General features: G+C 42.4%; 2 protein-coding genes across 3 annotated transcripts in view; one reads left to right on the forward strand and one right to left on the reverse strand.

Annotated features, from left to right (window-relative positions):
• The window catches only part of RB195_024495 (uncharacterized protein), a gene marked incomplete at both ends in the record, with an annotated part of 32801 nt that extends 19378 nt beyond the window's left edge, over window positions 1-13423 (forward strand). Inside the window, 7 exons of one of the 2 annotated variants that reach the window (XM_064212294.1) lie at window positions 1281-1412; window positions 1476-1600; window positions 9526-9673; window positions 9755-9900; window positions 12962-13147; window positions 13246-13317; window positions 13375-13423. In XM_064212294.1, the coding sequence (XP_064068176.1) occupies window positions 1281-1412; window positions 1476-1600; window positions 9526-9673; window positions 9755-9900; window positions 12962-13147; window positions 13246-13317; window positions 13375-13423 (858 nt within the window). Of the gene's footprint in view, window positions 1-1280; window positions 1413-1475; window positions 1601-9525; window positions 9674-9754; window positions 9901-12961; window positions 13148-13245 lie in introns of both variants that reach the window. The other variant, XM_064212295.1, reaches the window with a different exon arrangement.
• A 207-nt stretch (window positions 13424-13630) lies between these two features.
• On the reverse strand, window positions 13631-14203 carry RB195_024496 (uncharacterized protein; the record flags this gene model as incomplete). Its single annotated transcript, XM_064212296.1, has 1 exon — window positions 13631-14203. One exon carries the CDS (start codon window positions 14201-14203, stop codon window positions 13631-13633), a length of 573 nt encoding a protein of 190 aa, XP_064068177.1.
• Between the last annotated feature and the right edge of the window lie 118 nt (window positions 14204-14321).

The following is a 14321-nucleotide window of genomic DNA, read 5'->3' on the forward strand; positions in this document are numbered from 1 at the left end:
CAGCGTACCACGGTCTAATGAGGGGTGAGACGTGCCTCGCGGGGGCGCTACTGCCTCTGTACGGAGTATCGATCGTTTACGTGTAGAGATATATCAAATGATTGCACACGAGGTGCCAGAAACAGGAAATAATTGTATGTTTAATATATTTAGTATTTAATTGTATGTTTATTTGTTATTACAAACTAATCATAAAGTGAAAAGATCTATCTATTAAAAACTACATGTTTTGTAAACATTTATTTTTTCTGATTTAAGAGAATCTGTATAAATTCTATCAGTGCAGGGAACTTGAACAGTTGTTGCTTGATGAACTCAAGTTTGCCCACAACGCACGCTAATCCAGTTCAAAATTTAACGAAAGGACGACGAATGGATGGAGGCAACATGTTTTTGATCTGTTGAAAAATACACATCTTTGGGGCCATGATGAAAGAGTTCAGCCCCATATTTAAGGTGCAGAGTTATATATTATAATGATAGAAGAGGTTTTTAGAGGTACAGACTCCAAAAAAAGATAGATGAAATAAATTAGGTATGACGAAATCACAGAAGAGCGACAAAAAAAGATGGCGCATAAAGGGTCGTCTGAAAAGGCTTACTCCGTGTCAACATTGGAAAGTGTTAGATTTTGTCCTCTGCTACGGAGCTGCAAGTCAATACGGCGATATTTTGACCAAACCCAAAGTTTTCGACTACTATACTGTTTTTAACAAAGCTCAACATTTCGGAGCGTTGTCAGCTTATCTTTTTTTCTTTGACTTCTAGAAGTCAACTATATTGCAATACAAACACGTCACATGACCTTAGTGATGTTGCGATGGGTGGGCGTAGCCTAATCACAACTGGTCTAAGATCTGCCTGCTCAGGCCTACCGACAGCCTCTTCTGCACGTTATATATTTGGCTGCGGGGACCTAACGATCCCTCTAACGACCGAAAAGTTGTGTTACCTTCAACCCTGTAAGTTTATCGCCCATTAATTATCTTATAAAAAATGCGAAAGGTTTGGAAGCTTTTTGGTATTCTGTGTCATAAAACTAGACATTTTGGTCTTGTTCCACCCTTGATATACGAGTCTTGTTCTGTAAATCGCAATGGCGATCTAGCAATTAAAGGAACAAGGCCCATATAATCGAGTGCGCTAGTTCTGAATACTGTAGTTATACTATACTATACAAATACCGAAGCTTGAGGTATAAACTAATAGGCTATGCGAGTAGGTGTGGAAATTCGCATTAAACGGATGGTGTGATGTAACTTGCTACTTAGCATTTTTAGCTTGGAATCGTCGTCAACCCCACAAGCGAGGACCGTTCCTGTCAGGCAAATAGCATGTCGTCACTTGTTCATGCTGCTCTTAAGCTGCTTCCACATAATTTTGCGAAGCAGTTTATTACGAATCTTATTAAGGTACAGTTTCAATGAACGATCTGGTTCCATGATAAATAACCCTTATCTCCTTCTTCTGTTAAGCTCAAAGGTGTAGACCACTCCGATATTCCTAATTTGGATGGTTTTATCGGTGAAGAGACGATTTGGAAACATTTCAACAAAGAAAGGATGATTCTTGGTTGTGATCAAATCAAGAAGGACAGCTTGTAAGAAGAGTTCTTAATTTTGCCAGTAACGTGTAGGCGGGCATTTGTGTAATAGCTGTACGACTATTTTATCCGCGTTTGATATTTGTACTCGATTTTAATTTGTCACCGTACTGAAAAATGATTTTTATTGCGTTTGGAACGAATTACTTCTCTTGCTTCTCTTCCGACTATTCTCAGGTCTTTCACCATTCCCGTGTTAGACGTCTGTGGGGACTAGATGGGGTTTTTCCAGTTTGAGTCTAAGAGCATGCTCAAGACAAATTAAGCAAGACGATCTGACGGTTTCTTTATAATGTGAGTAAAGAAACGAAGACTGTTTTTCATGAAAATTTTAAAACGCGGCATGATGTTAGTGTTTTCTAAGTTTGTTGTACGCGTCATCAGGCTGTACACCCCATCGGATTCTGCATAGAGTTCTTCGTTATAGTCCCTTTTTGACCATAGGCGGAGCATCCGTTTGAGCAGCTTTATACTCTTGCAAACGTCGTTGCTATGCTGCCGAAGCATCCGATACGGACAACTATCATCAGCGGGTGTATAGCAGATTCGAAGCTTAACTTTGTGTTGATAGACACTTCGTTAAGAAGTTGAGTCTCGAGTTGGATTTGGTGCTGTTTGCGCATCTTACTTCCTGTCGAGGGTCTCGAAGAGATCCAAATCTACCGATGCGATGGCTGGCTTGTTCATTGTGGCTGTTTCTTGTTTGATAGGCTGCTCCAGAATTATCCACTCCAAAACATTGTAGGTCACACACAACATTAATGTTCCCTGTATTTAGCAGGGCGAGATCGTAATCGGCAGACTGCTGTTGAATGTTGATGATATGCCGCAGCTTTGTACTGCTCGAGCCGAATATTACAACTGTGTGTAGTTGATGTACACCACATTGGCCTAAGCACGTCCAGATGGTGATCTGGTCGCTTATCCTGTTAATGTATGCTTGTTTTGTTTCGTCCGTGGCTAGCAGACATTAACGCTGAAGCTAGAACACCACAATTTTGCTTTGTGAACATTGCCAAGTGTGTGCTTTGTGTCCGAGTTCAGTACTCTGACTGACCATCAAAACCGTCGACAGAAACTGGCATGTACCCGAGAAGTTTTCGTCAATATTGAACAGAAATGCATCGCCACGGCCTTTTGTGCTACTCGAATTTCCTCTTCGAACAGCTATGTATATCCAGTGGATTTTCAATTCGCAACACTTCTTGTTTGATTCATGTGGTGAATTAGACGAAATAATTAATGGAACCTCCTTGGTGTGGAATTCGTCGAGAACAATACCTGGATGAGGAGACTCGAATATGGTGCCGATCTGATCCAAAGGGGTAACTTCATGAGCTTCGAGTGTTGTTGTCATACGTTGATTACTCTCCTGACGATAAACGGCCACCCAGTCCTATCCAACAGGACGAAACCAGTGGTTTCTTCGCGATGTTTGATAGGCCGATCAGGATGATCTGAGACGTTGTACATCACCCGCAGCAAGGAAATTCCTCGGTTGTTCTTGAGTTTCGTGACTTATTGTGGAGGGGAGGTTCAGTAGCGTGTCTCCACGAATTTGGTGTCTTTTCGTCAATCCATATCCATACCAATATCTCTGCACTAATTCCATCGTTTCCGCCAGAATTGTCATTGATTTTCTGCAGCTAACTAATTTCAAATTGGTGAATGATATCATACTGATTGCGCTGTATGTCGTTCTCTGAGATCAGGAATCCGTTAGTCTTGGTGGCTTGGCAAAGTATTTAAATGCTCCTCTTAGACTTCCAATATGGTCTCACTGACAGTGTTTGCATTGCCAGTATTTAGGACTGGTGAAACTCTCTTGGTTTTGTTGCTGTACTGTCTTACCTGAGCGGTGGCTTTTCTTACTCTTCTCAAACACCTTCGCACTTGAAGTCTATTTGTTCTGGGATCAAGTCATAGGTGACAAACCAGCATCCTTCTCGGGCGCCCCTTTTGGTTGAAATGATTAGTGCTGCGGAAGGCATGTGCAAAATTATTAGTTAGTTTTGTTTTCGTAGACGCAGAGGCGAACTTCTTTTTCGGGATTAGAACCGGGAGCACCTTTTTTTAAATGGTCCTTAATACACTCGTCGGAGTCGTTAATTCTGTTCTACTCAAATGGTAATCGACAACCGTTGCCAGGATTTCCTTCTACATTCTTAACCTTTGAGATATGCCATATCGATCATCAACTGAGGTGGAATCCTCCGACTTCAGTAGTATCGTACAATGAGGCAGTGAGAATTGTATCAGGTGGTCGAATTCGAATGCGATGTTTCAGACAGCTCTACAATTTCGAATGCATGATTGAGGAATGTTTCTCGCTAGAATGTTATTAAGCTGAAGTGTAAGCATTATCAAGTTTGCGAACGTTCACACGTTAAAGGTGTTAATCCATGTCACCTGAAGTAGTGAAGTCGATGATTTCTTCCAAACATGGAAGCAACGATGAGACTGCTCACAAAGGCCTACCAGACGACTGCCTTTTTTCGAGCGTTTTTTTTTCATGAGCTAATAAAGTTTCCCAACCGTATGGAATTGTTCGAGTCTCATCACTGCATTCACATCAACTCCAGCGGTGCAAACTGTTGGCTAAGTATTTTGGTCATTAACATTCGTTATAGAAGGCGTCTTTCGCATGAGTCTCAGCTTCTTTTATATATGCGCGAGCATCACAACCTAGAGTTTGAGTTCTGCGTAATACCACAGTCATGCAAATTAGGACTACTAGACTATCGCACAGTCTTATATTTTGCTCAACAGCATCACTGCAGTAGATGGTGTAGTTTTCAATATCGATGACGGGCAGTCTCTTATACGAGTTTGTTGGAACGCAGCAAAGCATCTTCACAGCTATATCGAGCAGTTTCCTTCTTTCTTCTCATCAGTATTACAGTAGACGTAGTCTTCGATGCAGACCACGATCTTTGATGGTGCATTCAGACGTCTCAGTAAGACAGTACGACTTGTCGATCTTTATCGGCAGCTATCGATAGGTATTTTAACTTAAAAGCATCACCCCACTAATCTGGGATGGTACTGGTTTCAGGCGGGTAAATATGATAAGCTCGAATGGGTTTTTGACAAATCGCAAGGGGCGGAGCGCAAAGGTTGCGCATTGCAACAGAAAGCGTCGTAAGAAGCAGCGTTCCAGGGCCGTCCGTTTACACTGATTCAGGGAGAGATGAACGGAATCACCCTCTTCCCCACAATCTACGACCCCGCATAGGCATCACCCGGTTGAAACCAGATTCATGGGGCGATGCGTTTGAGAAAAGGAATGTATGTTGTCGAATGTTCCATCTTTCCCCCAAGCGTTTGATTAATCGAGCCGGGTGCTTTATGGATTATTGCAATGTGTTGAGCGTCAACACCTTGCAGTGTTTGCGAAGCTTGTGCCGTATAACAATGCAAGTCATGTAGCTCTCACGCTGCTTAGGCGCATATTAAGGCACATTTTTCAGCTGGTATTTAGACTTGTATACGCCGCCCCTTGCAACCATAGCTGCATGAATAAAGAAGATGAATAGAAAGAAGATCAAATGTCAGTGACGTGGGAAGCTCACTAGTTTATTTCAAGGTGACTTACAGAAACTGTATTTGGAAGAGTTTGGTGGCTTGTAGCTGATCAGTAATATTTTGCTGCGAGATCACTCTGTATTCTCAGTTCAAATAATCAATCATTGAAATCACAGTCTTCACGATCGTTCTTTTTGTTGTTTTGCTTGTGGATAAAATCACAGCTATTTAAAATGTGGTCGAAGTCAAACATGCTCGCATGAATTCCTTTGGAGCACTCATTAGAGACAAACAGGTAAAGAAATGCGAATGTCTAATGGTGAACTATTCATTCGGTCGGTCTCATAGGGGTGTTTATGTTATGTTGGTCGTGAGTGTCTCCATGCAAGCTAAAATCGTTTGCGAAACTCAGAGCCCCGATCCGTACTGACGTTAGTAAGAGAACGATTTGGAGGTGGTAGTCTAGAGCACTTTCGATACAGGATCAATTTGCATAGTGGAAGTGGGTATTTATGGATGAGGCAGTTATTGGGAGAGGAGCATTGGCGGCTGAACGCTTACGTACTTGAGCATTAGCTGAGGTGGTGTTAGTTTTGACTGACGCTGACCTCATTTTCGACAACAGTTTTTTATCGTCTTGGCCCTGTATCGTTGCCTTGAATCACTGCAAAGAAGACTACACGTTATTTCCTTTCTTCGTATGTTCTCATACCTTACCATGTAGTTAGTTCGACTCGAAGAGTTATTCTGCAAGAAAATGTGCTATGCTAAAGTATCGTTTGCTAGACCAGCAGATACTCCTAAAATCCTAAAAAATACACGAAATTAGGTCAGTTCTTCTGAAGAAGTGGAGAAGTCGAGGTTAGCTATTTATTTTTTGATTATACTTATTTCTTTCCTGGGACCAGAAATCGAGAGCTGAGAATCAAAGAACAACTCAAGAGCGGATTTAGGATCAGTGAAAGAATTGAACGATTTTTGTTTTAGGGATTCCCTAAGGGCCCAGGACAAAGTTTAATGAGGTCAGGTCTTTGGGAGGATGACGAACCGTTTCCCAACTCAGAGTCTCAAGTCAGCGGCGAATGACAGAGGCGACATGCGGTTGCGCATTTTCGTTAAGGAGGTTAACGGCAGCACTTCTCGGTTGCTCCTTTCGGACTGCGTTGGTTCCATTGCAGAATGAATCGTTGATTTTAGCAGCCGTCTGACGTGCAGTTTCCACTCGTAGAAGGAGAGCACTTGGTGTTGACATCCATCCATTTGCATTAAAACACTGGCACAACAAAGTTCTTGTATACATTTGGCTAGGAAGCTTCTAAAACCACCTAGCTTTAATTGAACCTTTAGGAAACACCTGTCCTGTCTTTCAAACGTCAGTTTCTTTTTTTGAAGTGAAAATCATGGTACATAATAACGGTCCTGCCCTGTGTGCCAGTGGCAGAATTTGGTAAAACTGGGAGGGGTCTAACTTTGTCGAGAGTAGAGTAGTGTCATGTAATACCTCCAAAGGAATTTATCAAGAAGTAAATGAGTCGTTGTCAACTGTTTCATGGCCGTGAAAACTGCTTGTTTTGCTTTTTCCACCCCTACATACTCCCCTATGTTTATTCCTCTGCAAGTTTTCCTCATAAGGTTGATAACATCCTGTTTCCAGAAATTCGAGACATGCATCCAAACATTATCTGAGATGGAACTTTATCTTCATCAATACTATGATAAGATTCACTTCACGTCATTTCATTATCGCACATCACTGTGATAATTGTTGGGGAAAAGAGGAGAGAAACCATTACTTCGAATCATGTTTCCAAATTGTGGCAATGTCGAAGGAGTATAGGTGTAAAATCGAGCTCTCTTCAAATTCTCCAAATGTAGTACTGACGCATTTGGGATTAAGACTATAGAATCATCATTCCATTTCTTCACCATTTTAATCAATGCTTAAAGAACGGTGGAGGCGTCAGTTATTCAGTTTTACAGAAAGTGTTACTACTTTTAACAGGGCGAAAGGGGATGGCACTCATCAGGACTGTTTTGTTGGATTTCATTAGCTGGGAAATCAGGCTTCTTAAATAAGGAGCGGTGTCTTCAGTTTTTCTTCTTCTTGTAGTCAGCTCCTCTTTCTCCTGAATGTTAAAAAGAGCTATAGGGTTATCCAGAAAGTAACGATACATTGCCAGAAATCGGTAATTTTCTCTGCAATAGGAGGACACCAAGTCTTACTTTCCCGGCATCTCGGAGAACATTCCAGAACCTTCCACGGACAGAGTTTAAAAGGGCGATGACGCCACACGTAGGATAAATATGAACAAAATGGACGAACACCAAATTCGGAGGATCACCTTGTACGTGCACATGAAAACGTCCAGCTCACGCGTGGCAGCCAAGAAGATCAATGTTGCATTGGGCCCGGACACCAATAGCCATGTCACTGTGTCTCGCTGGTTCGCTCGCTTCGCCTCGGGATATGAGCGGAGAAGTCAGCGTCGCTGCAGCTTGCCGTCTGAGCTGAACGATGACGATGCTATGGTATGAGCTGCTGTCAGGCAAGGATACGGTCATCGCCGACGTCTACACGCATCAGCTCTACCACCGGGCTGACTCCAGGAAAAGCCTCTATGACAACGCCCTCTTGCGGCTTCGAGAACTGGAGCTGCATACGTTTGGCTGAGAGACTAGTCCACCTGCCTTGTTCCTGTGAGATAGCCCCTACTCCATCAGGAGAAAACTATTCAAGAAATTTGGTGAGCTCAAATGTGAGCTGCAGTCGTTCTTTGTGTCGGTCTTCTGGGCGAAAGGGATCTGTTCTCTCCCTCAGTGATGGGCTCGAGTTGTTGATGTATATGGAGAATGAATTATCGATTAAACTTGTTTTTGTAGAAAATAATTGAACAGAACTGAAAAGTGTGACTCATTTTTCGAACAATCCAACATTTAACTTGGTTTGTTCGAGGAGTTCTTTCGCAATCATCTTCAGGCGTGCAATTCTTGAATTAGCAAATCACTTAAATTAAATAAAGAAACGAACTTTCAGACATTCAATCTATCGACATCCTCTGACTTCTTGTGTTTATTCACGCTACCCATTCTAGTCGTCAATATTATCATCACATACAGGAAAGTGTGACACCGTCCGCTAGTAAGAAGTTCCGCTGTGTCTGCGCGATTGAAGGTTGGAGTCCACCCTAGTTCCAACCAAATCTTTCATCCCCAGGGTTGATAAATTGGTGCCAGACGTGTTTGAGGGATAAAAATGCTAACCTGACACATCGGTTAGCCCCGCAGATCACCGTATAGACTAATCTTGCCTAAAGCTCAAACCATCCTGAATTGAAGTGAACGTGGTGGCGCATTCCAAGCGGATTGATTAACGTTAGATACTATATCCTTTACTTCATCATTGCATTCTAGTCAACGAAGGTCATAGGTCCATAGTGAGCATAACGATATCATACGGTTTTGCAGAATAGCAAAATCTGTTTTAAGGCCCAAGCAAAGTGGAAGTCAAGTTTTCACTTACGAGGAACATTGGATTAATGGTTATCGATTCCTATATTCTTTTACTGCAGCTCTTATTCAGGTTCATGTAAAATAATGCCTAATTTCCGTACCTTGGCTAATCTTCTAGTCATAGGTGCGACAGGGAGGAGCCGGACGCTCCTTAATGAAGGTCGTGGGGTCTAGCTGAAGTGATGAGGTTTCCTTCGCTAAAGTTAAGTAGTCCTTTCGTCAACCGTCCGAAACTGAGGGGGTCGGAACACCGGCTCCGACTATCGTCTGTGTGCTTCTAGTTTGCTTTGATTCAATTGTAGTTCATCTTCGTACACTTTGGACCGTACGAATCCCCGAAGACGAAGTTACGAAGAAAGAAAGTTCGCATAAGTTTAAATCATTTGTCAACCGCTCCAAAAAGAAACTCCAGCGAAAACGTTGATGTTTTCCATCCCGAGTGACAGTGAGTGAGTGACATATCTTTGCACTTTGCGAAAGCTACATGACGTTCGAAAACGGTTCTTTCCGTCTGAGGCCACTAAAACCTCGGAATAGATTTGGGATACCGCATGCTGTTGACGGTAATTGTATTCTTGCTCTTATAATTCGTTTTAATGAGATCAATATACGAGGGCATCTTCATATTTGTACCCTAGTCGTTGCACATCCAGCATTTGTCGGACATTTCGTCTCACATTTCATTGCAATTCCTATTCTCTAAAAATGTAAAAGCTGGAACAAAACGGAGATTGATAGCAACAGTTAGGCAGTGCACCTATATTCTTTCACCGAAACTAGTGTTGTCTGTGATCTTTTCGGCTACCGAAGAAGCTTCATGGTATCTGCAAAAATTACTCATCTTTCATATCAGATTCTTTGTAGCATCCTATCATTGGTTTTTACAGCTTTATCCAGAATGTGGCTAACATATTACCAGGGCAGAGAGCTTTGGTTGCAAATGGGATCATTGTGGGACCATTTGATGAAGCGGAGGAATTTTTGGCTTCTGATATAGAATTGCTTGAGAAGATAGTCGAAACACGAGGGGCTGCAGTAAGTTATTTATGTTGATTCCTTTCTCTCTTTTGTTTACGTTTTTCTGATATTCCTCTTGAAGTTTGCTTGTTGCTTTAGGTTATATCATCCCATATTAAAAACTGGAATATTAGAACGGAGAACGGCTTCTCATCTGATGTTGTCATGCGTAGTTTTGCATTGATTTCGAAGTACGCTGTTTCCCGCAAAAGAACATGGATCGTATTGGGTGAAAATGAAAAAAGGTTCCTTTTTGATTTCACTGTATCTCAACGCCCACACTAGTGGCCTAGCATCTGAAGAGTAAGTTTGTGTGAGACTTCCATGCGAATATTATTGGAAGTACAGATTGGGAATACAACATTTGAATACAGCACTTAGCAATTGTGTTTTGTCCTTTTACGATGCGCTATATAGTCGACCTCAAAACTACATGAAGCACGGAGCAGTTGCGTAAGCGGCTGTGCTCCAAGCGACGCGGTGGAGATAACGGTTGGAATCGGAGTGGGACTATTACGAACTGCACCGATGAGAAGTGCTAGCATGGGTCTCCTCTAGTTCCTAACCACTACGGTTCACCGCACCGCTCCCTGCGCAGGCGCTTACACAACTGTACCGTACTATATCTCGTTTTGAACCTATTATACCAGCACATGTATTGTGATCACAGACAACGTTTTAAAGGCGTGATGCCTCACTCGTACTTCTTTGTCCCCTTCCTTGAAGTTCTGTGTTTGATCCAACCACAAACCCAAACTCGCATTCTATGAAGGACATTCTTTTTGGTCCCAATTAATAATTTGGCAAAATACATTCTTTCTTCGTGCTTGAGCTTTCAAACATGTAACATGTGAAAATCGCTAGGCGACAAACGTTTTCAGTGCATTTCCACCAGTTTCTGCTGCGTTACATCTGTTTTGTGAGGGAATCAAAGTGGAGAATCAACATCTCACGGATGGGGCAATCTCGTCTTTTGCATCGTTACTGAAGCCTAGCTTAACTTGATCCAAGAGACCGCAGTAGTAGGTTGCGTTAATTTTGTGAACATCCGTGTAACAAATCCACCATTAAGACCCCGCCTCCAGTCAAAATACCGTGGCCAACTTTTTCTACGCAGACAATCGAGCTTTCGCTTTCACAACATTTCCATCGCCTTTCATTCTCCGCTCCATACTTGCATGCTCTGATCTCATACTTATCGTCTTGCGACTTCTCATGCTTGGACCCCTCAAAAAAGCAACTGGAGGCAAACGATTTGAGACCTACAATCAAGTGGAAGCATTCATGCGCAACTAGTTAGATACCCATCCACTTCATTCTTCGAGAACGGAAAGAAGAAATTACCAAGACGTTGGGGAAAATGGTTGGGACTAATCAATGGTGGCTCGCAGGGACTTTTGTGCTATTTTCTGTCCTTTCTGTTCTACTTTTTTTCTAATACTGTACTTTAAAATTTCGAGTGCGCCTCAAGAATGGACTCATTGGCCTCTTTCTGCTCAACATAGCATCGCAAGCCTAAAATCTGTGTAGCAGCAATGGAACTGTCGTACGGCATCCGGCTCCGACAGAATACGATGCTGAACATCTCAAGTCTCCCGCCTTTCCTTACCAACATACTAGCGAAACTCTACACGTCACCTGTCGTATTGCAACGTTCTTAAACAGTGGAAGACCAGCAAGACTATGGTTTTGTATATGAAGGTGGATCTACATGATATTGACAACTATCGCTCAATCTGCTTACTTTCCATTATTTACAAACTTTTTATGAGTGGTTCTTTACAGAATTTAAACTGTACTAGTTCAAGGACAGCCATGCGAGCAAGCAGTGTTTCGGTGAGGATTGGCTACCACATCCACTTTGTTTTGAAACTCATCGAGCTGTCGCGGGAGTAGAAGATGTCGTTTTGTTTCATCTTTATTGCTTATAGAAGGTGTTCGATTGAGATGAAACGGAAGCGGCTAGGGAATCCTTGGAAAAACCAACGGTGTCCCTATTTAGCAATAATGGTGGTTCTGGAGCTACACAGTAAATTCACGGTCAGAATTACGCCATTCTTTAAAAACGTCATCACCGACGTGAAGAGAGGTGTTTTGACTGGGTGATACAATCTCACCCCGAATATTCACTGCTACTCTCGAAAACGCAATGCGAAATCTAAATGTGAGGACATGGGTGAAGGTGGATGGCCAGCTACACCATCTGCGCTTTTCTGATAATATCTGGGATCAACCAAACGCAACGAACGGTGGTCAAATTTGAAGAGACGTGTAGAAGCATCGGTCGTCAGCTGAATCTGTACAAGACGGTTACATCGGAAACTGAAACTGGGTCTCGGATGTCCCATTTACGCTCAACGGAACGAACACATCCGAAAGCGCCCGCAATAAAGTATTTGGGTCGGGAAATTAGCATGAAGAACGACCTGGCCGTCAGGCTGAAGAAGAGGAAACGAAAATCTTTGAAAACACAGCATCGGGGATATTGTGAATATGACGAAGAACATGCAACTCCATACTCACCTCTTTAACAACTCGTACTCCTTGCTTAGTCTTATGTTTCGAAAATGTAGGCACCTAACAAGAAGTGAGAAAATGTGACCGGCGTCACTGAACGCCCAGGGAAATGCTAGGAGTATCTTGTTTCACAGAAGTATGAGACGCGATTCGAAGTTCTCTCATGTCAACGATCAAAAATTAAGGTTACCGCCGCATTTGTCAAAGAATGTAAGGTAAGATACGGCGGCACATTTCCACGGTAACCGCTGCATCAGAGCCATGATCGTGGGAGTTCCATAAGATCATAAAACCTAGTGATAGCATCTCCTCACAAATCCTTTAAAGAGAATTTTGATGCACTTTGTTTCCCTCGCGGAAGGAGGAACTACTTGCACACGATCGACACAAATGCAAATGGAGAAATTACTGGCGCCGGCTAGATCAATTTGATAAACAGTGGAAGTCAAAACGATAAAGGTGATATTTTGAAGTGCAATTAGATAAAGCTTCAACTGCTAATGTAAATATATGTACCTATCAGTGGTTAGGAACCAGCCCTATGGTTAATAAAGCCTCTCACCCCTCCATTGTCGTCAAATTGCTATCAGATTTGTCTGAACGAAAAAAAGCTGACATAATACATCGGATGGCTTTGCGGGTCGCTGTGTAGGTTGTACAAACGTTTGTAATCCTCAGAGGATTCGAAATTTGTTCAAACGCGTAAGCACATCCCAAAGGTATTGAGTAACACCGTGCACTTTATTCTTTTTTTCTGCATATTTCCTAGTGTATTCAATTTTTTTTCAGTACGGTTACGCTGGTTGCCGAGGACCCTGATCGGCCAGTCGTGGACGTCGTTGTCGTTGTAGATCCATTGTCAAGAACTGCACAAAAGCTAGCACATATTCTGGATTTGTTGCGAAAGACAATAAACTGTGACTTAAAGATCGTGCTCAATCCAAAACCGAAGCTCAGCGAACTCCCTCTTAAAAGGTTTTGTTGAATTTTTTTTTGCATCACTTGCAAATGTCAACACAGGCTTTCACCGCTGTGGAATCTTGAATAGTAAGATTTGTAGACATTCAATTCAGATTTTATCGTTTTGTCGCAGCACCTGAACTTCAATTCGACAAGAGCGGGAAAGTTGTTGCAACCCAAGCTCGGTACTTTTTCATTTTCCTATGCGCTTCTTTTCCCACATATTTCTGTATACAAGTTAGCAATTTGTCCGTCCATATGTCTTCTTTCCCTGGCATTCATTGCATTTGAAGTATTTGCATATATATATGTACATATATATATATATATATATATATATATATATATATATATATATATATATATATATATATATATATATATATATATATATATATATATATATATATATATATATATATATATATATATATATATATATATATATATATGAATTACTTGACTTAATCGGCGGGCTGATGTCATCGCCTGACGCGATTACCCGCATCTTCGCCGAGGTGTGCCGTCCTTGAACACAGCACTGCCCAACCTTCTCTTCTGCGAGAACTTGCACAGAATCAATCCATTCGTCGCTAGTCCATGTTCTGCGAAACCTCGCCTATCCACGCCGAGTGTCCTCAGGTCCTCTTTTACCACCTCAGTCCAGAACTTCCGTTTTCGGCCAGGTGGCTTCTTCCAGCTCGAACCCGAATATAACAACAAAGCGAATATAACAACATCGTCGGCGTACTCGAGGTCAGTCAAGGGGCACCCTGATGGTGCTAAGACAATGTCGGCAGGACACTGGTCAACTGTTCTTCGCATAATGTCGTCGATGGCGAAATTGAACAGGAAGGGTCCTGCCACCGCCCCTTGTCTTACTTCAGTTACCACTTCAAACGGTGTTGTACTTCCGGCTGGTGTTCGAACTGCAGCAGTTGTTCGTTGATTCATGTCATCAAGCAAGCGGACGAACTTTCCTGGTACTCCATCGGCTCGAAGCGCGTTGAGAAGACGGCCTCGGTGAGGAGAGTCGAAAGCGGCTTTAAAGTCCAGAAACGCTAGTTGCATTGGCTTCGAATACCGCTGCCAGGTTTCGATCACTCTCCTGACGATGAACACCTGGTCAATCGTAGATCGGCCAGGACGAAAGCCAGCTTGCTCGTCGCGCGTCGTTTCTTCGCGATGT

Source organism: Necator americanus, chromosome X, assembly GCF_031761385.1.
Source record: "Necator americanus strain Aroian chromosome X, whole genome shotgun sequence".
Lineage (NCBI taxonomy): Eukaryota > Metazoa > Nematoda > Chromadorea > Rhabditida > Ancylostomatidae > Necator > Necator americanus.